Source organism: Schistocerca cancellata, chromosome 4 (genome assembly GCF_023864275.1).
Source record: "Schistocerca cancellata isolate TAMUIC-IGC-003103 chromosome 4, iqSchCanc2.1, whole genome shotgun sequence".
NCBI classification, from domain to species: Eukaryota; Metazoa; Arthropoda; class Insecta; order Orthoptera; family Acrididae; genus Schistocerca; species Schistocerca cancellata.
In genome coordinates this window covers 237,377,051-237,403,108 of record NC_064629.1, presented here as the reverse complement: position 1 = coordinate 237,403,108, position 26,058 = coordinate 237,377,051, and the positions used below count along the sequence as shown (strand labels likewise).

The following is a 26,058-nucleotide window of genomic DNA, read 5'->3' as shown; positions in this document are numbered from 1 at the left end:
AGCATACCACAAAATTGCTTAAGCGCCTGAACAAGTCTGTATTTGCAGAGAGAATGATGTCAGATGTAGGAGATATAAATATAAAAGAACTTACATACTTTCCTTACTTTAATTGATTACGTCATACGGGATCATATACTCGGCTAACTCATCAAACCGAGCAAATGATGTTAGTGTGCAAAAAGTTTAATAAGAATCATTTTTGGTGTAAATTCAAGAACATCATGAAGAAACCTGTTCAAGGAACTTTGTATTCTAATCACTGTTTCTCAGTATATTTATTCCTTAATGAAATTTTTTGCAGATAATATATCTGTATTGCCAACCAACAGCTCAATACATAGTATCAATACTAAGAATAACAACAATTTACATAAAGACCTAAAATCACTTACCCTGGACCAAAAGGGGGTCCAATATTCAGGAACACGCTTTTTCAATAGATTGCCAGCAACCATTAAAAACTTGGTTTCAGATAAAGCACTGAATTTAAAAGACTTTTTGATAAGCAAGTCCTTCTACTCTATAGATAAATATCTTAACAGAGACTGTTAGGTTAGCTTAAGTAAAAACGTCTGTTAGATTTCAGTTTTGACAGCACTTTGTCACAACAATCAAACTTAGGCACTTTGTGTATGAAAAATTTATTAATAGTGCCTAACAATGTTTTATTCAGACAGCGTATTAATTCTGGAAATATTAGCTGTTCCAGTTTACTGTATTGTATTCACGTAGTTTGACAATCTCCTGACAAATGATCATGGTAGTAAGTATTATATTCAAATGTTTTGTGTTATACTGTCTGACATGTTCCACACCCATGAGAATCATCTCATTTTTTGGGTCTATGGAAAAAACTGAATCAAATTCTATCTAATCTAACAAATCATTGGAAAATTTTTCGCCTTTGGGTCATGCCTTCAATGTTTCTTTGTATAATCTCCGTTCCTGCAAAATGGTTTTTAAAAAACGTACTCTTCTTTGTTCACGGTGATTCGTCCCTCGACGTTGAGTCGTTGAGTGGTGAGTCACGTCTAGTACTACACCCTGCTTAATTTGCTAATATCGTTGAACCATGGCCGTTAGTGATGTTTAGGTAGTGCCTTATGTTTATTTTCAAGAAAAGTACCTGTATTCCTCAGTTTAAGTAGTGTTTATGTTTTTTTGTACGAGATGGTAAGCATTTATGTTGACATGCTTTCGATGTAACTTATGTTTACATGTAAACAATGGTGTTTCTACTAAAGGAAAGACTTTATTCTTGGTGCCACTCCCACGGTTAGGTATATTACGTGTGCATCTTAATAGCAAATATAGTGGAATGCTGAAATATCGTTTTACTAATTTCGTAAAAAGACGTTTGTTTTGTTTGTTTGCAAAATATGTCATCTGCAAGTCCTTCATCCGTTGCTAGTCGATAATGCACTCTCTCAAGTGGTTTGTGATTGTTTGTATTTGTACAATGTCATAGTTTGTGTTTTTTTCTCATTTCTATTGATGTCGCTATCACGAGTGTTTTTGACATTGGAGTATGTGTGTATTTTCGGATTCTATCAACGTTATTACATTTGATGCCATTTGACGTAAGGTTGTGAATTTATGGTAATAATTGTAGACACTCAAGCAGTAACCACTTCCACGCCTGTGTTTCTGTTCACATCGTGGTTTATACCAAATAGCGTATGAGGTGTTTATACAAAATTGCGTGTGAAGGTTCGCTATTTGTTTCTGCCGACATGCACCGATAATTTGTCATCTCCATTGATATGGTTGTAGACGAGTATGTAGTTGTTTGACGATAATAATGCGAAAGCAAGTATTCGTTTTTATTTCCTGTGATTTTTTTTTTTTTTTTTTTTTTTTTTTTTTTTTTTTTTTTGCAGTTTTATCGGCTAATTTGTAACGAAGCTCTGAAGAATCACTTTTTAATTTTCAGGCCATTATGACCGTCAAATTCATATTTGCAACGTTGTGTCTTCTGTTCCTGGCTACAGCCCAAAGAATGCGTGAGCAAGAGTCCTGCCCACGCCATTGGTTGTCATTTCAAGATTCGTGTTACAGGTTTATTAAATCCCCACTTCGTTCACGCAATGATGCCAGAAGAAACTGCCAGGTAATAATAATTAAGAAGTGTTTTATTGTGCTCAAGGTAGTTTTAATGGAACCTGCGAATTTGTCATGCAGAACCAAAATCACCATATTTACTATATTTTTACGCCTTAATTTCTTGTCAGACCTACAAAAATAGTGGTGTCACTGTCACTGACTTTGTCTCTCATATTGTGGTGGCAAAAACACCTTCATTCCGGTCATAAAATAAACAAAGTAAGTTACTACTTCTATCTTGGTGATTAGCCTTCTTAAGATGTAAATTGTATTGGGCTTTGTTTCATGGCATGACCATTATGTATGTAGGTGAAAATAGATTGCAAATGTACTTAATGAATCAGAAGTTACTTTAGGTAAAAAAAAGTTAGGTTTGTTGTTTAGTGAGTTAGTTTCATATTCCAGGGATCATTTTGTGCGATAGATCATAATGGTGTGGAATGTTATTTTACATTCACATTTCAAATTAATTGGTACATATAACATTCTGAACATTTGTAAGCTTCTTTTTCCAAAATGAAGAGAGATATGCAGCTATTGTGAGACAGTAAGTCCAACCCACCACATTTTACGGGTCGACAGAAGCGTCCGATCCCAAGCGTCTGCTTTGACCCGTGACGTAAGGGTGTTGTCGTGTGTGACGTCATGACGGCGCGGAGTTTGGTTTGAGTGTGGCTGTCTCCAGTTCTGTTTTATCTTATTTTATTTACTTTTCTCATCTGTTCGTTCTATCTCGTGAGATTTTTTTTTTTTTAATTTAAAAACACTTATTACTTATTTTAATTACCTGTTTCCTCGAATTTCTGTTTTAGTTTATTATATTTATCTTTCTGATCTGTTCATTCTATCCCGTGAGATTTTTTTTTTTTTTTTTTTTTTTTTAAAGACAAAAAACACTAATCAGCCACTGAAGCATCTTTATCTTCTAGGCTTCTTGTGGGAAGTGTGTGTGTTTGTTTTTGTTTCCGCCATATTTGTGACGTCATGGGTCAAAGCAGACGCGCGGGATCGGACGCTTCCGTATTTCCCATTTTACTCATTGCAGCAATGGCAATTCTTTTGTGGAATAGAAGGGGGTGTCAAGGATGAACTCTCTCAGCTCATTTTCTTGTTTTGCTTTGCTGTCTGACAAACATTTTATATACCTAGTTGTAAGTGATCAAAATTTTTTCTTGCAGCATTGTGCACCCTTTTTTATGCTAAAGACAGTTTTAATTTGCTATAATGAATGTCATTTTTCCTTCTGGTATTGTAATTGTGCTGCATCATTGTTCGTTTTGAATTGTAGTGGATTAGTTACAACAAATTTCATGAGGGAATAAATGTGCTGTGAAGCAGTAGTCAGAATGCCCAGCCTCTTAAACAGATGTCTACAAGATGATCATGGGTGGGCACCATATATTATTCTTACAGCCCATTTTTGAGCAATGAAGATTTTCTTTCTTATGAAAGATGAGTTACTCCAGAACACTATCCCCATGACATTATTGAATGAAAATATGTCAGCTTACTGATTTGTCTCTCCCCAAGATTTGAAATGATTCTAACTGTAAATGTGGCTGAATGAAGTTTTTTAGGCGTTACAAATTGCAGTTTAAATTCTCATCAGTATTGACACTTAAGAATTTTGAAGTTTACATCATGCTTATTATTTCCTCACCATGTGTTATGCCTATCATTGGTGTAGTAGCCTTAGATGTGCAGAGCAGAATATGTTGCGTCTTTGCAGAAAACCAGTCAATGATACTCGTAGGAACTTAGTTTATTGTTTCTTCTGTTTCTGTATGTCTGCTGGAACTGATTAAAATACTAGTGTCATCTGAAAAAAGAACTGATTCTGATTGTTGTATATTAGATGGAAGATCATTTATGCATATGAGAAACAATAGCTGACCTAAGATTGAGCCTTGGGGAAGCAAATGAGTGATTTCTCCCCAGTCAGAATTATGTCCCAAGACTATATTGGTTGAATTACTAAGAACAACTTTATGCGTTCTTTTGGTTAGTTATGGTGTGATCCATTAGTTGCCTCTCCCCATTGAGTTGTAGGTCCAGACTTTGTTGGAAGTGACTCAAAATATTTTTGAAAATGTATGAATCCTGAGCAAAGTAGAAATTCCTTCAAAGAGTTCATTTTATATCATTATTAATAAATGGCTTATTTCAACCCCTTGAGCGTTATGAAGCTACCTGGTGCATACATCACACCAAAATTATGTAGCTATGCATACAGCATGTCAGATTGAAGTGCGGTTAATACGTCCCTCCCCCTCCCTCCCCCCACCCCCTTAAATTTTAGGTGTGGTGTCAGACTAATCTGTGGCGCAGGCCTTGGTTAGGTTGGAAGGTGACAGTTTGTGAAAGGGGTAAAGCTGATTATGGCAACAAATTGAACTGTAGCGAAGCCTAATTTTTGCATCCTCGCCATATTGAAAAACTTTTACTGCACACCGTATAGCAGTATGGAAATAACATTGAAGGCATTCGTAATAACAGTTCAGCACAATCAAAGTAGGTATGAGCACAACTTAATTCACACTGTAAATAAATAAAATATTGAAAATATAAATGCCTAACAATATTCCAAGAAATGGCATAATAATGTGCTATCAGTGATGTAACTTTGTATTTGTAGAATGTTATATTTTCCGGTTTTGGTGCATGTTGTGTCAAATTTCAATGAACATGCTGGGGTTGTGCAGAATTATTCTTAGGGACACTGTTACATGTTGTTCTTTCCATTTCCTAACATATTTTTTGGTGTGATAGAAGAGAGTACTACATGTTATTGTCCCTACACTTAGCTTGCATTCATAATGAATCTCTCACCTAGCACAGAAAAAGAACGCAGTCCCAGAATTACCGACCCATATCCTTAACATCAGTATGCTGCAGAATTCTTGAACATATTCTGAGTTTGAATGCAATAAATTTCCTTGGTATAGAAAAGCTTCTGTCCACAAATCAGCACAAATTTAGAAAGCATCACTCATGTGAAACTCAGCTTGTCCTTCTACCACTGTGAATGAGGGACAAGAGGCAGATTCCATATTTCTAAGACTTTAGGAATTTGTCATGTTGCCCCACTGCAGACTCTTAACACAGGCCAGGTCATATGGAATAGATTCCCAGGTATAGTTTCTTAAGTAATAGAACTCAGTACGTTGTTCTCAGTGGCGAGTGTTCATCAGAGACAAGGGTATCATCAGTGTCAAATGGATCCTACATTTTCCATCATCTGCGCTGTTTACAGATAAAACAATATTAGGGTGTGATGGGATATTCAACATCCACAATTTGCATGTTGGAGTAACTTTAATCCATGTGCCACATTTACTTGTGCTCATCAAGTGTGATTTTATATGAGTGTGTGGGCAGGTGTTGGTGGTGACTGTTTAATTGGCCCATATCTCCTATGTAGGTTGTTAAATGGCAGGCATTATTACAATTTCCTTTCCAGAGATTGCCAGAATTATTGGATGACATGCAGAACAGCACGTGTTTCCAGCATAACATGATGCCCACTCGTTTGTCGTCCTGCTCATCAATTCTTGAACCATAAGTATCAAGAAAAGTGGATTGATAGAGTTGGCCCTGTACCATGGCCTACACGATCCCCTGATTTGTCCCCTCTGGACTTCCTTGTGCGGGGAGAGATGTGTAACCTTGTTAACAAAACCCTTGTTAAATCATAAGAGGACCCGGTTGCCTGGATACTAGCAGCAACAGGAGAAATTGCAGACACTCCCGCAGTCTTTCACTGTGTTAGACATAATGTAACCCAATACTGTGAACTTTGTTTGCAAGTCAGTGGAGCCATTGTTGAATCTCCACTGTAATTGTGTTGTGTTAATACTGTTGTCTCGTGGTAATAAAGAATTGAAACTTGTTTCTGTTACGTTTTGTCTAGTTTAAGAAAGATTGGATGCCCTCATAAAATGATGCCTCACAGGAGAAATCATTAGAAAAAGTGTTTTCAGTATCCCAAGCAACCTCCCAGAGTTTGTTCGCTTAATTAATTTTCATCCAGAGAAAACTCCTCCTACCAGTTTCAAAAATTCTCCTGGGAAAATATGACATTAGAGAAAAATATTTGCTTTGGTTTCTCATATGACCTTCCAGAGTTTGTCACTTTACATAATTTTCACCCTGTATAAATCCCCAATTCTTCTTTTGCAGTGCAGTTGTCAATAACTCATTGTGTACGTTGCTTTGACCAAGTGCACTTATGAGTATCTTTAGTAGTTAAAAAATGCTTATTTATCCTTAGATTATTTAAGACGAATTAGTCTTCAGTAGCTTTCTGTTGAAATTTAACGTGTTTCCATTATGGAGTTTAATAAATTTTAGCATTTTTATCATTGAGATCTCCTATTAGCATTAAATACTGTGTTTGATGTTTTTGAAAGCCGCTTGTTAAAGATTTTCTGTCTCATCTACTTCATTCAGCAGGGGTATAGACTTATATTATATTGCCATGGCTGCCACCTGTTGTGACAGTTACAATAATAATTCATTAATTAGTCTAACCATAGTTTAGGATAGCTTGGGGAAGGTTAAAAAGGAAGGACATGTCATTTAGATTCCAGATAAAATTGGACCCACTTGTGAGCACAGTCCCTTTGCCTGTCTTATCTAAAACATGTAATCCATCCATAGTTCAAGCCTTTTTCCAGAGATGCCGAAACATGCCATTGTAACCCCCCACCCCCTTTTAAGAACTAGCAACTTGTTTCATAATGGCGTTATTATACAAAATTTTTGAGAAGTTGATGTATTCTATAGTCAGACTTAAACTAGTTGTCACTTAATGTTTGAGCTCCAAAGTTGCAGTGTTTTCGTGTCAAGCGCTGTCTACAAGCAGCCACCACGGCACAGTGCTCTCCGCGACGATATAAAATCCCCAGAAATCAAGGGAAGAACCTCAAATTCACGTACGATGTAGAGAATGTCAAAAATCTGTTCGTAATTTTAATTAGGAAAAGTGTTAGGGTAATTTTTTTGAAACAAATTAAATTTTCCCATTCATAAACAGCTTCAAATTTATCATGTCATCTCTCAGAAACTATTGCTGTCACAGTAATACTTTTTTTTTAATTACAAAAATATCGTGCTTGACAGCCAATTTTTCAGAATTTTCTTACTGCATTGCATTTATTGTGTATATGCCTCTGAAGATGTTTTTATTCAGTTGGGTCAGTATTGAACTCATAACAAGTTTGAAGTCTCTATCTCCTACAAAAATAACGTAAAAATTCTGAAATTTACGTATGGTATTGCTCTGAGTGGTCTCTCTAAGCATGTCAAAAATCTCTCCCCAATTTTTATTAGGGCCGGTGTTATGTTGGCTACTGAAATAGGAGAAATTTTTTGGCCGGAAAAGTTTCCTTCTTATTATTGCATGTCTCGAAAACTATTAAACAGATGAAATAACAAAATGAAATATATTGAAAATGCAGGCTAACTTACCATAAGGAGATGATGGAAACCGGCTAAACAGTATTCTTCAGCCTCTCAACAGTAAAGAGAAATTGATCGAAATAAACACAAATACAAGCTTTAAAAAGACATTCATTATACACCATACACTAATCGGACAATGGGAAAACACCACGTAATTCAGAGTTAGTGGAAGTATTGGTCTTGCTGCTCATTGTGACAAATATTATCAAGTCTTGGATGCACTCTTGTAACAAACCTTCATTATTCCAAGCTTCCTGTATAACTCTTTTTCACATGATCCTTTTGCCTGTCTTCTACTGTGCTTTTCAACTCTCGCCTTCAAAAGCCATTCCACTTCAGCCAACATTTTTTTTTATTATTATTATTTTCTGTAGCAGTATGATGATTAATCTGTGCCCAGATGAAATGAAACCTGAAGAGTTTCCAACATGTGCTACAATTTTTTTTTCCCTCTGCCGATGGGTGCTTCCATACCAACTCTGTGGTATTGTCTGTCTAGGATTTTTTTAAACTCTGTCGCACATTCCCCCATGTTTTGTCAGGCCAAACAGTGTCAAAATTTCTCCATACTACTTCTCTTACGAAGCAGCATTGCCAGGCTGCAATATCTTGGCATTCCTTTAATTAGTGTCAGAAGTGGATTTATAGCCGAATCCTAACGTTGTAACAAGGATGATTTACTACCCTGAAACAAGTCTGCTGCTAAAAGGGTAACATGTATATTTGGGAGTGTTGGATACTCCTTCCTTGAGTAATATGTGAGTATCTGAGAGTAATATGTGTGTATCTGATGACGAAGTGCATCTTCCTGAAAAGAGTTGAGATTTGTGACACTCATTTTGAGGTACCTCTTCTTTCAAGGTGTCTCTAATTTAGATGACTCCCAAGATTCTTCTTTCTCGATTTCTGCTTGCAGATTCTTATCACTGATCGTTTGCTGATTAGTAAAGCAGCTGCAGCTTGCTCCGCAACTTTATCCAAAGAAACTATAGTCACTCCTGCATCCTCCTCTCTCTCAAAATACTCCCTCTAGGAACAAACAAATTCACACAACTGACTGCTTATAATTACGCCCTGTCCGACACATTTTGAAAATTTTCCGGGGGTTTTCAGCTTCGGTCTGCCTGTATTTTTAGTACTTTCGTCACACATCATAAGGCACATGAAACTAAAAGTTACCCATATCATTCACTACAAGGGCTTGCTGAGGACTGGCTGCCACAGTGCTTTAGGCAGCACAGCACCGTGGAGGTGGCAACCCAGTAGACGTCGACAGTGCCAGCCTTCCATTGCTTTATTGGTGGTAGGAGCTGTGCAGCCCACTACCCGTCAAGTGACAACTAGTTTAAATCTGGCTACAGGATAGTATCTTACCCGAGTTGCACAAGCATTAAATAAAAAATAGCACCAGTTGGCATTTTCTGTGACCTGTCTAAGCCTTTTTTGACTGTGAGAATTCCAATATTCTCCTAGATAAACAGAGATTTTGTGGGATTGATGGTATACCAGTGTGCATACAACCTGAGACAACCGAGAGATATGGGGAAAACCTGGGAATTTTTTATAATTCCAGGAATTTTTCATTATTTTAGTTTTCAGTTCAATTTTTGTAATTTTGGCTGTAAGAGCCGATACTGTAACGAAGGATATTTCTGTATCCCGCTACTGCAGAGTAATACTGCAGCAATAAAACATGAACGAGAGGAAAAAATGAAAATAAAACTTCAGTTGCAAAGGAAATGTACCTCATACAACAAAACATAGTGCTCATACAAGCGTCTGCCAACAGCAAAACATGTCAAAGGCTTTAGGAAGACTATGCAAAGCTTCATAACAACAAATTGCCTCTTATGAGTGTGATGTCACAGCTGTTTACATTAGATTTGTTTGAGCAGTTGTGAGCGGGCTCATGTGCATTTGCAGGTGAGTCGTGTATGAGTATTACCTTCTCCCGTTTCTGGCTACAGAAGTGTGGCTGTTAGCTGTATAAGCAGTAGCAGCAGGCAGCCAGATACCTCCCAGAAAAATTTTACTGGCATGCCTAATCTGTCAGATTCACACATGCGCAGCAGGCCTGGATCTAGTGGCCGGGGAAGGGGGGGTGGGGCTGCAGATTCATATCCTTGAGGGGAAAAACCTTGTTTCACAAAGCACCTAACATCCAGCACACATTGGTCTATCGATTATTCATATGATTTTGAAACGCATCCCTGTTGATTTTTTTTAACATTTTTGAAAACATTCTAAGTTGATGAATGATGAATGAATCATAAGTTGATTTTTGAATGCGTGCATATTGTATGTGATGTCTGCTAGAGGAATCCCGGTCGCATCTAGAAATAAACTTTCCTGCAGACAAAAGAATCTGGGGTTATACGAGCTGAGCGGAATAAAGCCGAACAGGTGAATGCCAATCGCTGTTTGTTATGTGGTTGACTGGGTTTGTGAATGATCAACTGTGTTATAATTACTAGTGAAATCCATATATTCAGACTACCAGAGTGGAAATAAATGACAAACAGGAATAACAGATAAGAAAGATTGTGTATCATCTTCTCAGTGTATCCAAGAAAATGAAATTGTGCCGGAAAAGTTTTGGCCAGATTGCTACACTAGTAAGTGCCAATTATAGAGTCCCCGGCTAGCAGCTGCTTAAGTTCAGTTCTGGGAGTAGCATGGAAAATGCGCTGTACGAACACGTAATAACGCCTAACCATAAATGCGGGATAACTAAACCGGTGATCGTGGCTGGGTTAGTGAAGTTAACCAGAGAATCAGTCTCGGCACTGGCAGGAATAGTTTCGTTGCTCAAAAACATGCTGTAAGAATAATATATGATTCTCACCCACGATCATCTCGTATGCATCTGTTTAAGTAGTTTGGCGTTCTGTCTATGCTTTACAGTATACTTATTCAATTGTGAAGTTTATTGTAAATAATCCACTGAGTTTTAAAGGAACAATGATGTACATAATTACAACACCAGAACAAAAAATGACAATGATTACTATACATAAAAGTTGTCTTTTAGCACGAAAGGGGTGCCCAATGCCACAGCCAAAATTTTTGCTAACTTTCCCAGTGATATAAAATGTCTGACAGGCAACAAAGTAAAATCTGAAAACAGACTGAAAAAGTTTATCCTTGACAACCCCTTATATCCCACTGAAGAAAATGTGTAAAAGTTGGCATGTATTTAATGGTTTGTTGGTATATATTTGATGATAAAAAAACTTACAAATGTTCAGCATGTAGCTATACTTACTAAATAATTTTTAATGTGAATGTAAAATAACTCGTTCCACATCATAATGATTTATTGTACAAATGATCCATGGAATGTGAAACTAACTAACTAGCAAAGGTGGATCATGCTCATCTGGGATCTGAGTGATTTGCCAGTCCTTTTTAACCTTCTCCAACCTATCTCCCTCTCTGCCCCAAGGAAGGAACAAATAGTTCTATAAGTATCATATACTTTTCCATGCGCATGTTAGCAGTACTATTATTTCAACTCCTTATAGTAAGCACTGGCCAGCAATGCTGTCTAATAAATTTGTAATGTTTAGTTTCTTAGTTTAAAATAACAGTTAAAATGAGACCCAAAGGAGCCATTGGATGCAAATATTAATGTGTCTTGTTTTTTATGTAAACCGAAACAGCAAATAATGACCTCTGACTCCGTGTAGCACCAAATACCAAGGCATTTGGGAATTTAACTTTTAATTTATCTGCTTTCTGTTAACAGGCATATGATGCAGATCTTGTAAGTGTAAGCAACCTAGAAGAACATGGGTTTCTGGTGCATCAGCTCGTTATGCAAGATCCACAACACCGTCGCTGGTATACGAGTGCACGGCAGCAGAGCCCAGACTACTGGGTTAATGATGGTGATAATAGTCAGGTGATCAATATGGATGCTGCTTTTCTGCCAGAACAGGAATCGACCTTCAATAAAGACTATCTTGTATATAGGTATGGCTTAGTTACAAAGCGAAAAATTATCAAGATATTCAGAACTAACTATTGTGGACTATATCACATTCTGTGAGATAATACAACATTCTAAAATGTGATGAACTTTTATAAAAAAAATGTAAAATTTAATTAATTTAGCGACACACATTTCTCTTAGAAGTTATATTATTTGTGTACACCACTTAGTGGAATATTTTAGTGGAATATTTTAAAGTATTACTAATTTTCACTGCATCTAGCTTTTATTTTAGGCACTAAACGAACTACAGCTGAGTAACCTGAAACCCATAATCAGCATCATCATCATCATCATCATTGGCAGCATTATCAAAATTATAAGGAAACATAGGAGGGATGTGAGATACGAATTAATAAGTTGTGAATTTGTGCATATGTAAGGAGCTTATGAGATTAGAGTCAAGCTTCACTGCTCTCCTTAGTTTTGGTGACCGTTTACTTACTGCTTTCCCCAACAGGTACCACCCCTCTTTAGCTGAGCATTTCCAGGTTTCCATCATTGCCAAGAGACGTCACCCCCAAACGTCAGTTAAATAAGGAACAGATAATCGTACATATATTACACATACGTCATTACTATATTTATAAATTATGTACACAAAAGTTCCTCATGAATCAGTCTATGTATTAGTGAAAACTGTATCACAATCTGTACAGCAGTTCATGAGATCAGCATTCACGTATAAAGAGAATAATGTGGCAGCAAGGGCACCCGTACCTGGGGGCAAGGTGACTCCGCAATGTAAATGGAAAAGAAGGTGCAATGTTCGGACAGACTTGCCTGTAGCATAGCCCAAGCCTTAGGTTAAGTTGGAATGTGAAAAGTTGCTTGTGAGTTTATAAAGCCAACAAATCTTAAGGTGAAAGACATATAATTGCCATAATATGTTGTTGTGTAATGTAACTCAAGATATACGTTCGTCATTGCAATAACGTACTTGTATGCCTGACCTCCAGTTTTGCTGAAAATTCCAACAGTGTGGTTAAATTCTAACTTAACAGAACAAAATACCATCTAACTTACAAAACCATATGAAATTATGAACAAGCATTCTGGTTGGTTACCGCAGCTGTTTCACAATTTGCTGTATTCAGTTCCTGTTGTTTGTCACATGATTTGTTACCGACATCAGCACGAAGCTCAGTAGCTGGGAACACCATAAGTGTAGTTTTACCAAACAATCTATTTTTACTGGATAATCTATTGATGAATGTTCTGGCTTATACTGTATTAACAAGTTAGTTTCTTAACTTTATTCCTGTTACAGCTTTTCCAACCAGTTGAAACGATGGGGTTTTGAGAAAGTTGATGGTGAAGAACCACTTTTGTTCATTTGCGAAGCTCCAAGAGCTAGCCTGAGTTACCTTGTTGTAGAAGATCGCACTTTTACATATGGAGTGGAAGTAGAAGATCCAGAAAAGGTGCCACGTGGTCCATTTTTTAAAAGGCAGCCACATGATGTCGTTTTTGATTTATCAAAGAGATCTACTTTGAATGATGTCACTTTAAGGTAAAAGACTGGATAATTGATGAGATTAAATTTGTTTCGATTTGCACCATCTCTATAGTGACAATGAAAAATTTACATGTTGTGGAGTACTACTTTTAAATATTAAATTGCATTGCAGTTGCCTTGCTGGGGGTTACCCAACACCAACATACGAATGGTTCAGAGAAGACTATGAGAATGATCGCTTAGTGGCAAGGAAGATTGACCCTCTAAGTGACAGACGATATACCATCAGTGGCGGTGCTTTGATAATTTACGATCCCAAAATGGTAAGATCTCTTTGCTCATCCTCTTGATCGTATTTTTATAGATAAAATAAAGTTGAGTAAAATACACTTCGTCTGTCTCCTTAGTTGTAAATTGCAGCAGATTATTTTAGTTAATCTTGATTGTGATGTTTTTTAAGTGGTACAACCCTTCAAATGATTTGTCCTGTAGTGAGTGACGTGAGACAGTCACTGTTGTGTCTAGTTCTGTCCTAAGTACTGTGATGATTGCATGTATAAAACAGTGCTCAACCACTTCGATAGTAAATCAGTCAGTAGTGGTCCCATTGTTGGTGGGACTTTAAAACTTTAACCTACCATCCTTATGACCTAATCATGAACAGAGCATTATGTACTAACATGAAGTTATTAGTGTTTAGTGTAACATCTGCAGCTGAGTTTGAATTCCCAGAGATCCTATGTTGGTGTACATATTTTATCTCCTGTGGGTATGTCGTTTGTCAATTCTCTAGAGGAAGACTAGTAAGCGATGGAACTGTGATGATACTTGCAGGACCAGTTCCATCCTACAACTATATATTTTTAGATGATGAATTCAAATCTTTATCTTTTAGCTTACATTTTGAGGATTCAATCAGTACTATAATTTTCACAGTCACACCTTTATAATATCTATTGGCATTGTGATCTTTATCTTTCGAATTTGAAATATCATGAAAAATTGTTTGGTCATGAGCATAAAACTTAAAATATGTTTCTGATGAATATCAGTATAATATTTTAATTCTTTTAAATAGTAAGTGAGCTAAAAATTGTTTTTACATTTCTAAATGTGATAAATTGAAGTTATTAAAGGTTGATGTGAAGAATGAGGGTTTGATACAGAATAAATGAACAAGAGAAAGAGTACTCATTGTGTTTTTTAAAATAAATTATCTGAAGGTTTTTTATAGAGTTTACATGAGTTATTGACTTTACAAGCACACAGCTATGTCCAGAATCTAAATGTATCATTGAATTTTTTGATCATATGCAGAGTAATCCTGAATGTTGGAGAACAGGAGCTAATGGAATGTAGAGCATGAAGATTACTCTGAAAGTTTGGAAAATGACAGAGTTCTGCTCCAGTGTTTCAAATTCCAACCATGTGCAACTTTCAGAATTAGTGAAAGAACCACTGTTATTGGGCTCATCACATTGTTTAGTTATTATAGCTGTGGTGTTTAAGTGGGAATACTTTCATGTTCTGAGGATGCCAGCAGTAGCTACTGCCAACAAAAGTATTCAGAGAATGAATGAGGTAATCAAACTGAGGGGAAAAGGCTCAGCATTTGGGTTTTTGACAATAGACACTAAACAGATTTAATTCTACCAAGTGAAAATCTATTTTCAGTTTGTCACTGGTAGCAAAATGTGGGAACAATGCAGTCTGTACATTTGGACCATCCCTGATGAGACTCATCTGACAGTTGGGGGAGTGCAAGAAGTAAGCAAAAAAATGAGGTGCTGTTTCTTTGGTCCAGTTGGGCTTATCACTACGATTACACTTGAAGAGGGATTGGGTTGGGTTGTTGTGGGGAGGAGACCAGACAGTGAGGTAATCGGTCTCATCGAATTAGGGATTGATGGGGAAGGCAGTTGGCCATGCCCTTTCAAAGGAACCACCCCAGCATTTTTCTGGAGCGATTTAGGGAAATCACTTACTCGAAGAGGGTCAGGCAGTAAATCCATATTGCTTCTTAAGCTATTTCAGGGAAGTCACACTTCGTGTGTTCACAGAGGTGGTTCCTTCAGCAATACTTTTACTAATTTCATTCCTTATATTTTACCCAATTGAGGTAGTGTTCTGATTACACTGAGAGAATGTTAAACTCAAACCAGTCTTCTCCCTTTTGGAATGATCTAAATGATGCAGCCAACTGCAAGCCTGCATTCTCACACCTAATTTCTGATCACAGATAGGTTCTTTCCATAACTCACCCTCACCCCCTCCCCCTCAAACAAATGGGAGACAAAAAACTAAATTCTGCCTTAACAGTTTTTTAATCTGTTAGGAGCTGTGCCTGTATGGACTTTCCCAGTAATTGCTAAGACAGAGCAAAATGCAAGTATGTGCCAGTATAAAACTCAAAGAAGAGAATTTAAAAAGGAATGAAGGTAATTTTGCAGGAAAACAATCTGATTCACCTTTATGCAAGTACTTGGTTGGTCCAGTATTGTTGAGACAGATTGTATGTAGAAGGATGCATGCTACCACAATCATTACAGTACTTGTGGATAATTAATAACTTTAACATTTAAGAGTTTTAACACTTGTATCAGAATCTGGTGGAGGAATACTTTGATAAAGAATGGAAAGAGAGGGTGGGAGGTCCCTTCAATACAATTTGTTTCAAAAAGTCTCCATTGTTTGCTGTTATGTAGACATAAAATAATTTTCTAGTTGTATTGTGAAAGTCATGATAGATATTTGCATTTCATTCCATTATTATGTCGTTATTTATTTAATGATATTAAGAAAAAATTGTGCTCACTGAGTCCATGATGTGACAACACAGTATGGAGGTTTTTTCCCAAGTCTCCTGTTAGTGCTGAAAACAAGAAATCAACGTTTATATGTTACATATGACAGTAAAAGTGTAGATAAAGTTGTACTCAAAAGAAAGATCCTCCTCCCCACCTTCCTTCTCTTGACACCTATTGTTGAGAACTGGTTAGTCTCTTATCACACTTTCACAGGTTCTCATGGTATCTCATTTCAACTGGGTGACAGACTGATACTAGAAACCTAATTGTTTCCTCTCGCTAGTAGTCCTCTACCACATAAGCAAGCCGAGTATGCCTTCTGTCCTGGGCCAGTGGCTCATGGTAGTATCTATCTAAAACACCTTCTGTTTTACACAGAGGCTCACATACATACTGAGTGTCAGATCCTATGGTGAAAATCTGGGTTCTAGTGTCTGCCTGGCATACGGTCAATATTTGCCATTTACTGCTGCAGCTAAGCTATTCTCTTGTCACGTGCTTGCTCACATATCTGCCAGGCCAGCAAGGTATGCAAGAGTATTTTCATTGGCTTTGGAAAAGAATGGGAGAAAATCTGGCAGGTTGCGTACTTTAGCCACCTCATATAGAACATACTGTTGAAACTGTGGCTTATTTTGTTTTCAGTATTTCTATGAGCTCCTACTTACATAAATCATCCTGAACTTTCATATTGTGGCATTTCAACCATTCAGCAGCGTCGGCTATTTTCATTGTCATTGTCAAGACTTTGTCTTTAATAACTGAATGATATGTGGTGACAACAACAATAATAATAATAATAATAATAATGATAATTATGATACACAACAAAATAAATGAAAACACAACTATGGAAGAGTTACAACTACTGGTTTACATAGGAGCACTCACTACACTAAATATACACACTAGGCAGAGATCAGAACCAACCAACACACAGAAGAAACCCACAAAACCAACATGGCAACACAGGCTACAGATCAGAATAGAAAAACTGAGAAGAGACATCGGACAGCTAACACAATTTATAAGAAATGAAATGTCGGAAAAAAAACGAAAAAGGTTAGGTAAAATCTCACAACAAGAAGCAATAGAGCAATTAGATGAAAAGAAGCAGAAATTACAAGCATTGGCCAAACGACTTAGAAGATACAAAAAAAGTTAAAATAGAAGGAAACAAAACCAAACATTCAACACAAACCAAATGAAATTTTACCAGACAATAGATAACACACACATTAAAATAGACAATCCATCAAGCATAAGACATGGAACACTTCTGGAGCAACATATGGTCAAATCCGGTACAACATAACAGGCATGCACGGTGGATACAAGCAGAAACAGACTCATACAAGATGATACCACAAATGCCTGAAGTGATAATTTTGCAACATGAAGTCACCCAAGCAATTAATTCTACTCACAATTGGAAAGCCCCTTGAAAAGATAAAAATACCAAATTTCTGGCTAAAGAAGTTCACCTCAACACATTCACATCTAACTAAATTATTTAACAGTTACATTGCAGACCCAAACACATTCCCTGATACACTTACACATGGAATAACTTATCTGAAACCTAAATATCAAGCAGACACAGCAAACCCAGCTAAATATCGCCCCATAACATGCCTACCAACAATATACAAAATATTAACTTCAGTCATTACACAGAAATTAATAACACATACAACACAGAACAAAATTATAAATGAAGAACAAAAAGGCTGTTGCAAAGGAGCACGAGGATGTAAAGAGCAACTGATAATAGATACAGAGGTGACATATCAAGCTAAAACTATACAAAGGTCGCTACACTACGCATACATTGATTACCAAAAAGCTTTTGATAGTGTACCCCACTCATGGTTACTACAGATGTTGGAAATATACAAAGTAGATCCTAAATTGATACAGTTCCTAAACATAGTAATGAAAAATTGGAAAACCACACTTAATATCCAAACAAATTCAAATAATATCACATCACAGCCAATACAGATTAAGGGTGGAATATACCAAGGAGACTCATTAAGTCCTTTCTGGTTCTGCCTTGCTCTGAACCCACTATCCAACATGCTAAAGAATACAAATTATAGATACAATATTACTGGAACATACCCACACAAAATCACACATTTGCTATACATGGATGATCTGAAACTACTGGCAGCAACAAATCAACCAATTTCTAAAGATAACAGAAGTATTCAGCAATTATATAAATATAGCTTTTGGAACAGACAAATGTAAGAAAAATAGCATAGTCAAGGGCAAACACACTAAACAAGAAGATTACATATTGGATAACCACAGCGACTGCATAGAAGCGATGGAAAAAACAGATGCCTATAAATATCTAGGATACAGACAAAAAATAGGAATACATAATACAAATATTAAAGAAGAACTAAAAGAAAAATATAGACAAAGGCTAACAAAAATATGGAAGCAGAATTGACAGCAAGAAACAAGACAAAAGCTATAAATACTTATGCTATACCAATATTGACCTACTCATTTGTAGTAGTGAAATGGAGTAACACAGACCTAGAAGCACTCAATACACTTACACGATCACAATGCCACAAATATAGAATAAAGGAAGGAGGAAGATGATGTATTGACATAAAAAATGTACATTATGGACAGGTAGACAATTTAAGAAAATTCTTTCTAGAACGAGCAGAAACTAGCAAAATACACAAAGCAATCACTCATATAAATACATCGGCTACACCACTGCAATTCCATAACCACTTCTACAACCCTTTAGATCACATAACATCAACAGATACGAAGAAAGTAAATTGGAAAAAGAAAACACTATATGGCAAGCACCCATATCATCTAACACAGCCACACATCGATCAAGATGCATCCAACACATGGCTAAGAAAAGGCAATATATACAGTGAGACGGAAGGATTCATGATTGCAATACAGGATCAAACAATAAACACCAGATATTACAGCAAGCATATTATTAAAGATTCCAATACCACAACAGATAAATGCAGACTTTGCAAACAACAAATAGAAACAGTGGATCACATCACAAGCGGATGTACAACACTAGCAAATACAGAATACCCCAGAAGGCATGACAATGTAGCAAAAATAATACATCAACAGCTTCCCTTACAACATAAACTTATAAAACAACACGTTCCCACATACAAGTATGCACCACAAAATGTAGTGGAGAATGATGAATACAAATTATACTGGAACAGAACCATTGTAACAGATAAAACACCACCACATAACAAACCTGACATCATACTCACCAATAAAAAGAAGAAATTAACACAACTAATCGAAATATCCATACCCAATACAACAAATATACAAAAGAAAACAGGAGAAAAAAATTGAAAAATACATCCAACTGGCTGAGGAAGTCATGGACATGTGGCATCAGGATAAAGTTGACATTGTACCAATTATACTATCAACTACAGGAGTCATACCACACAATATCCACCAGTACATCAATGCAATACAGCTACATCCAAACTTATATATACAACTACAGAAATCCGTAATTATTGATACATGTTCAATTACCCGAAAGTTCCTAAATGCAATGTAACATATACTGTACAGTTAAAAGGAAGTCACGCTTGATCAAGGTCCGCGTCACTTTCCATTTTTAACCAGACATAACGTCTGAGAAAAGAAAGAGAAAGAAAGAATAATAATAATAATAATAATAATAATAATAGTAATCTTCATCATCATCATGATGTGGGGCATTATCCATTACTATGAAATATGGTTAATGTAAGTTTTCCAATAGTTGCCCCCAGGAACAACTTAAGCAAACTATCGTGGGTCATCTCCTATTAGTAGTCACTTGTTTTCCTTGATTTGTAGATAAGGAGATAATTATGTATTGCAAGATTGTCATTCTTGCACCCTTTGCCACAGGACTGGCAGAACTTCCACATAAACAATCATCTGCCCTGTTTCTCTCTGATGGGGTTACCGGTGTTCATGGATGTTTTGTCGAGTCACACAATGTCTTCAAACAGCTCTTTAACAATGCTTCTTAAAAATCAACAATACCATGTTACATTACTTCTCTCCACTATAATTTTCCCTCTGTAAATTTTTTTGCACCAAAAACTGAGGGCTGTGACAACTTTTAACTAAGAAGTCTTGCTGCAACTGGATAATTCTGCTCCATGAAGAGTAATGCACAGTTTATTTATAATTGGGTGTTATTTTCTCTTGTAATGTCCGTATATGTGGTGATAAACAGCATCTTATTGCAGTGAATCTGAGGTGATTTGTCATGGTTCTGTCCTCCTCTTTTTACTGGGTGTCCATAGCTTAGATGAACCAGGCTCTTACTCTTCTGCATAGTGGTTTTTCCTTACAAACTATGACAACATTGGTTTTGTGTATCTTCAAAGTGTCTGCAATTCATTTGACTACTTTTGTTAGAGGCAATAGAGTCACACCATTGTTTCTCTCCTCCTCAAAATACTTGCACAATGAGCACCAAATTCGCATGTCTGAACACATAAAACATCACTAGGTCGCTGAACTTTTCTGTTTAGTAACTGCACTTTACTGAACATTTCTGCTGCAAGCTTCAGACATTCTGTACACTTGTCATACAGGGAAACAAAACACACCATGAAACAGATGTAGATTACCAGCCACTAGTGTCATCTGCATCTGGCTATAGTAGCCGTAGCAGAGAGATTTGACTACGGCTAATGGAGCAGAAGGCGACTGACCAAGCGCATTCTCTGATTGGCTGTTACTATGGTAGCCTACCTATAAAGAGTTAGATGTCAGTCACTTTGTTATTTGGATCAAGGTATAATGAAAGCTCCATTCAAGAATTATATTTTTTCTTTGAACAGTATGTAAATTGAAATGGGAATTTGAGCTTACTTTTGTCTTGTTAATATAGTTTTTGGCTACAAAATTGGTGACATGCTGATCATTTTGTTGTTGGTTTGTAGTACTGGGATTCCAGAGATTTTGATTCCAGGAGAAATAGCCATTCAACAAGGTCACAACACCCCATGGACAAACTTGGTTCTCTTTGAAAGTAAATCTAATCTAAATCTAATTTGAAATGATTGCAGCAGAATTATATCGTGTGGTGTTTGTTGTCTTTGGAGTAGAATAGAAAAAATAACTAAATACTCTGTGTACTGTCTGGTTGTCCTTCATAGTTGGATATTTGAACAGCCAATTTAGTCTTTGCTGTACCATATGACTTTCGGATAGAGTGGCATATGTTTGAACTGTCCACCTACTTTTCATAAAATTACTTCAAGCAATGGGTTGAAAGCAACCAAACCCCAACTGAGCACTCTAGACACACAGTGCCAAGAGCAGATAATGTTCTGTAAGTTGGGCCTCATGTTGCTTGCAGTACATTCCAATGTCCACTTTATCTTCTTAATATGTGCAAATAAAATGAAAGCAGTGATTAGGTTACATATGGGATGATAGCACGGTCAATAGGAATGCTTTTCAACTATCCTGTGACAATAATTAAGAGCTGTTTTACTGAAATTACAGTATCAAACCATTTTCTTGAAAGTTGTAATTGGTTAGCATAAGCTGAAAGTTATAATCGGTTAGCATAAGCTATTTGGTATTGGGTCATTTTTGGAACACAAGGAAGTGCGAGGTCTTGAAAGGGGCATAAACTAGATAAGCTGCATACTAAATAAAATAATTTGTACAGGTAAAGTCTTGTCCACCAAACCACTAATATTAGAGCAGTATGTAAAGTGCTTGGCCTTCCACAGAACTGCCATTGGTATCAGTGAAATTTGGTTTGTTACATTGGTGCATGTTGAGCAGTAGCATAAGTCAACTGTCAGTTTTATCAGTGGAACGATTTTGCTTATACAGATCTTTAAAGTTGTCGGGCCCAAAATAGCAACCACAGATGAAAGGTGCACCAAAAATATGTAGTTGATTTTATCTGCAGGAAAGGTTAGTGTCAGTGTTCTCTGGGATGTAAGTGTAGTCGAGAGTGGTACCACATTGTCTGAAAAGACAACCTGGTGTCATTTGTATGTCCAGTGTTACAATTGGATGTGCCACTACCAACACATTTCTCTCTTCTACCACACCAAGGATTACCATGCTGACAATCTGTGGTACTACAGACGTCTTCGCTTTGTCCTTGTAGATACTCCCTTTATCAGAAAAGTTCATGGACAGGTTTTTTCTGTTTTTGTGTTGCAGTACTAAAAGGGAGCAAAATGTAGTTTTTGTGTTACCTGGTGTGTGTGTGTCCTTGGAATGACCTTGGCCATGTTTCTGTGCAAACTCACTAGTTGCCAGAGCCGTGCTTAGCAACACACTGTTTTGGTTCTTGGCACATTAGTTTCAGTGATGCAATGGACGCTGATTGTGAGCAAAGAGTGAACATTATGTTCTGTGTTAAGTTTGGGAAAACCCATGGTTAAACATGGACAGTGATCAAGCAAGCAGATGCACTTTCGAGAAGTTGCGTTTTCAAGTGGCAATAAAGGTTTCATGAAGGCAGAGATTCAGTGCAAGACAGTCCCAGAGCTGGTCGCCAATCCACAGCACATGCTGATGCAAACATAGAGCATGTAAGGCAGTTATTGCAAGAAGACCACTATGTAACTGTGCGTGTGACATCAGAAGAACATAATTTGAATCGTGATGTGTGTCATAGAATAGAAACTTAATACAAAACTTGTCCCTCACACACTAACAGATGAACAGAAACACGAAGAATTTCTGCTTAGCTACCAGATAGAGCCAGATGTGATCCCACATTTATGTTAAAGGTTATTGCAGGGGATGAAAGTCTTGTTACCAGTATGACCCTCACACGAAACCTCCAAATTCTGAATGTCAGAGTCCTGGATCACCAGCCTTAAAAAACATCAAACGACAACCTTAGAGAAAAATGGCAATATTGATCGCATTCTTCTATAGTAAAGGATTAGTTCACCATGAGTATGTTCCTCCAGGTCAAACAATGGACCAAACTCTTTACATCGAAGTGTTGAAACTTTTGCGACAAACAATTCGACGTTACCACACTGATTTGTGGTGTTCTCAGGACTGGTTCTTACTGCATGACAATGCAAGATCCCATACTGTTTTATCTGTTACTGAGTACGTGGCCAGATATTCTGTTATTACCACCCCATATCCGCAATATTAGCCCGACATCTTGCATTGCAATTTTTTCATGTTTCCGGGAGTAAACAGATGACTGAAATGAAAGGAAAGCTTCATCAAGATATTGCCGACATCCAACGGTCTGTGACAAATGAGCTTACAAACATTGCAGTTGAAAATTTTCCGGCTTGCTTCCAAGACCTCCAGAAATGTTTGCAGCTATGTGTAGATAGCCAAGGAACTACTTTGATAGGAGCTAGGATAATTACTTGGCAAGTGCAATTTTTTTTTTAAACGTCTCTGGAACTTTTCTGACAAAGGGTGTACTTGTCTTGCTAAAAACAAGTATATTTGCTAACTGAAGGTACATGATGTGGCTGTATAGTGCTGCACAGCTGAGATAGTAGTATATCTCTTTTTCTCAAGTGCTAGTCGCTTACAGCTCTCGAGATCCTCCGTGGCATTGAGTATTGCCCACACGAGCTCATAGGGCTCATATTCCCATGACTGTTATGAGCTGCCAACCAATACAAGCAGCAGTGTCATACTCTCAATAGGCCACAATCGTGTCACTGTTGAATTCTCATACGTATTAGTAGATGTTTTTTTCTGAACATGAGGCCCAACACAATCTTCTCACAAACAAACAACATTCAATTGCAATTTGCCACTGAGAAATTCCCTTCATCATTACGTAAATATAGAATTTTCATAAAATTATCTACATGCTACGTCTCCAAAAAGGTTTTTTTTTTTAAATGTTATCAACTATTTGAAAGTTTATTTTCCATTCAGATTGATGAAATCTATATTGAAATGTCACTCATTCTTCATATGAGTTTTGTAAATTGAGTTACTTATAGAATGGGTATCTTTGAGAGATGCAATAGTGGAGGCTGCAGGGTACCATATAGTCAGAAAGGCACGGCCTAGTAGAAATCCTCAGAGAACACACAATATATTGAATTTAATTGACAAAAGGATTAAATATAAAAGTGCAATAAATGAAATGGACACATTGAAATATAGGCATCTAAAAATGAGGTTGACAAAAGTTGCAAAATGACAGAGCAGAAATGGCTAGGAGAGAAATGCAAAGCTGTAGAAACATACATGATTGTGGGTAAGACAGATGCATCTACTGGAAAATTAAGAGATACCTTTGGGAGAAAATAGCACCTGTATGAATTTTAATAGATGAGATGGCACATTACTGAACAAAGAAGGGAAAGCAGAAAGGTGGAAGATGTATATTGAAGAGCTATACAGGAATAACGAACTTGGAGACGGTATCGTAAAAATGAAGATATGCTGCTGTGAGAAGACTTTGACAGAGCGCTGAAAGACCTAAACTGAAACAAGGCTACTGGAGTAGATGACATTCCCTCAGAATTATTGAGATCCTTGTGAGAGCCAGCTATGACAAAACTATTCCTCCTGGTACATGAGATATGTGAAAACTCAGACTTTCAAAAGAATGTAATACACTGCCTGACAAAAATAATGAAACACCCAGAAGACAAGGGTGAATGTCAGTGTAGCTTTATACATGTACACATCGTCAGGGGGAATGTGAATGATTAGAGTTGCAATTTTCTGTGACAGGTACAGGGTGGCTCAGATAAATGTAGCCCATGTAAGTATAAAGGAAATGCAGTGAATTTATAGAAATGAGGAACTGTGTTGGACTTACCATTTATTTACAATGAAAAATACGTCTATAGAAGATGTTGAAAGTGACTCCTGCAACGTCAGTACACAGCTGTCTGCATCAAAGCATATTCGGATTCATCCAGCATAATGTTCGGATATTGATGGCAGCTACTTCACGGCTGATATTGTCTTTCTGTTCCTGTATTGTGTGTGGATTTGTTTCATAGACCTTGCTCTTCATGTGTGCCCACAAGAAAAAAAATCATATGGTATTAGATCCAACAAATGTGGTGGCCATAAATGTTTGCAGACACTTTGTTCCTTGTGAAGACATCATGGACTTATTCCAGGAGTACCTTAGACGTATGGAGTCTTGTCCAATTTTGTTGGAAGAAGCAGTATTGTCTTTCAGATTCAGTGAGTTAGAGCACAGAATGTATCAAAAATTTCCATGCATGCATCTGTGTTGATGGTGGTGTCAGAAAATATTGGTCCAATGATGCACGTTCCTGTTACACTGCACCAGATGCTGATTTTTTTGTCATGGAGTGCTTGCTGACACACAATGTCAGGAGTTTCCATTGTTCAGTACCTTGTGTTCTGTCAATTCACGTGACCAAAAAAATGAAACCATGCTTCATCAGTCATGATGAAATGGAAAGGGTCTAACAAACCATCGTTGATCAAAAAGTGGAAAATCCAGGATGGAATGTAACAATATTAGAGAAGGAAAGTTGAAGTTATTCAAAAGCCAGGTGCAGTAATCTACACATTTCTGTCTGTCATCCTCCTGTAATTGCTGCACAAACATCACATGATATGGCTTCAAATTAACACTTCAGTATCCTCTGGCAACGCCTCCTACATAAATGTGCCTATTGGGCCAATTTACATATAGACTTCTTTGGGCTCTGAATAATTCTTCGGTGAACGTCTGCAATAACTCCTGGTGTGTAAACCGAAAGAATTCTTTGTTGCTTTACATTTTGCACAGATCCACATGTACACCAATTTTTAAATGGACTCAGTTGCTCTCTTGCGGGTAGTCCTCTATCTGGATTCTTAACCTTGAAAATTTTGCAAGTTCCTTAATTGAGTCTTTTTCACATATGCTTACACACTTATAATTCTTTCTTCTAGTTGGAAAGTCATTGTGCAGATTGCAAAAAGAAACATTTAACTTCACTGATGAAATAAACTGAAATGCTGACAGAAGAATGCTAACAGTCGATTATCGCACAAAACTGTCCATTGCTGTAGCTGTGTAGTCGTATTTCAGAAGTGGGAATATTGCATTAGCTTTCAAAGGGGATGCAGGTTACTTTTAACTGCATTTGTCCTGTAGAGCAGCTGCCGGAGTGCATTAGTATTATTTGTGTTTAGTATTGTTACCCGGCCTGCTAGGAGATATAAGGTGCGTGAACAGCATC

The 26,058-nt window shown here is 37.0% G+C and overlaps 1 protein-coding gene across 1 annotated transcript in view; it reads left to right on the top strand.

The window, feature by feature from the left end:
* Positions 1 to 1,040: 1,040 nt before the first annotated feature.
* Positions 1,041 to 26,058, top strand: part of LOC126183326 (contactin) — a 160,377-nt gene continuing 135,359 nt past the window's right edge. The window contains exons 1-5 of the mRNA XM_049925188.1: positions 1,041 to 1,176; positions 1,937 to 2,113; positions 11,318 to 11,544; positions 12,834 to 13,076; positions 13,195 to 13,345. Coding sequence (XP_049781145.1) covers positions 1,174 to 1,176; positions 1,937 to 2,113; positions 11,318 to 11,544; positions 12,834 to 13,076; positions 13,195 to 13,345 — 801 coding nt within the window. The 5' untranslated portion in view covers positions 1,041 to 1,173. The remainder of the gene's footprint in view (positions 1,177 to 1,936; positions 2,114 to 11,317; positions 11,545 to 12,833; positions 13,077 to 13,194; positions 13,346 to 26,058) is intronic.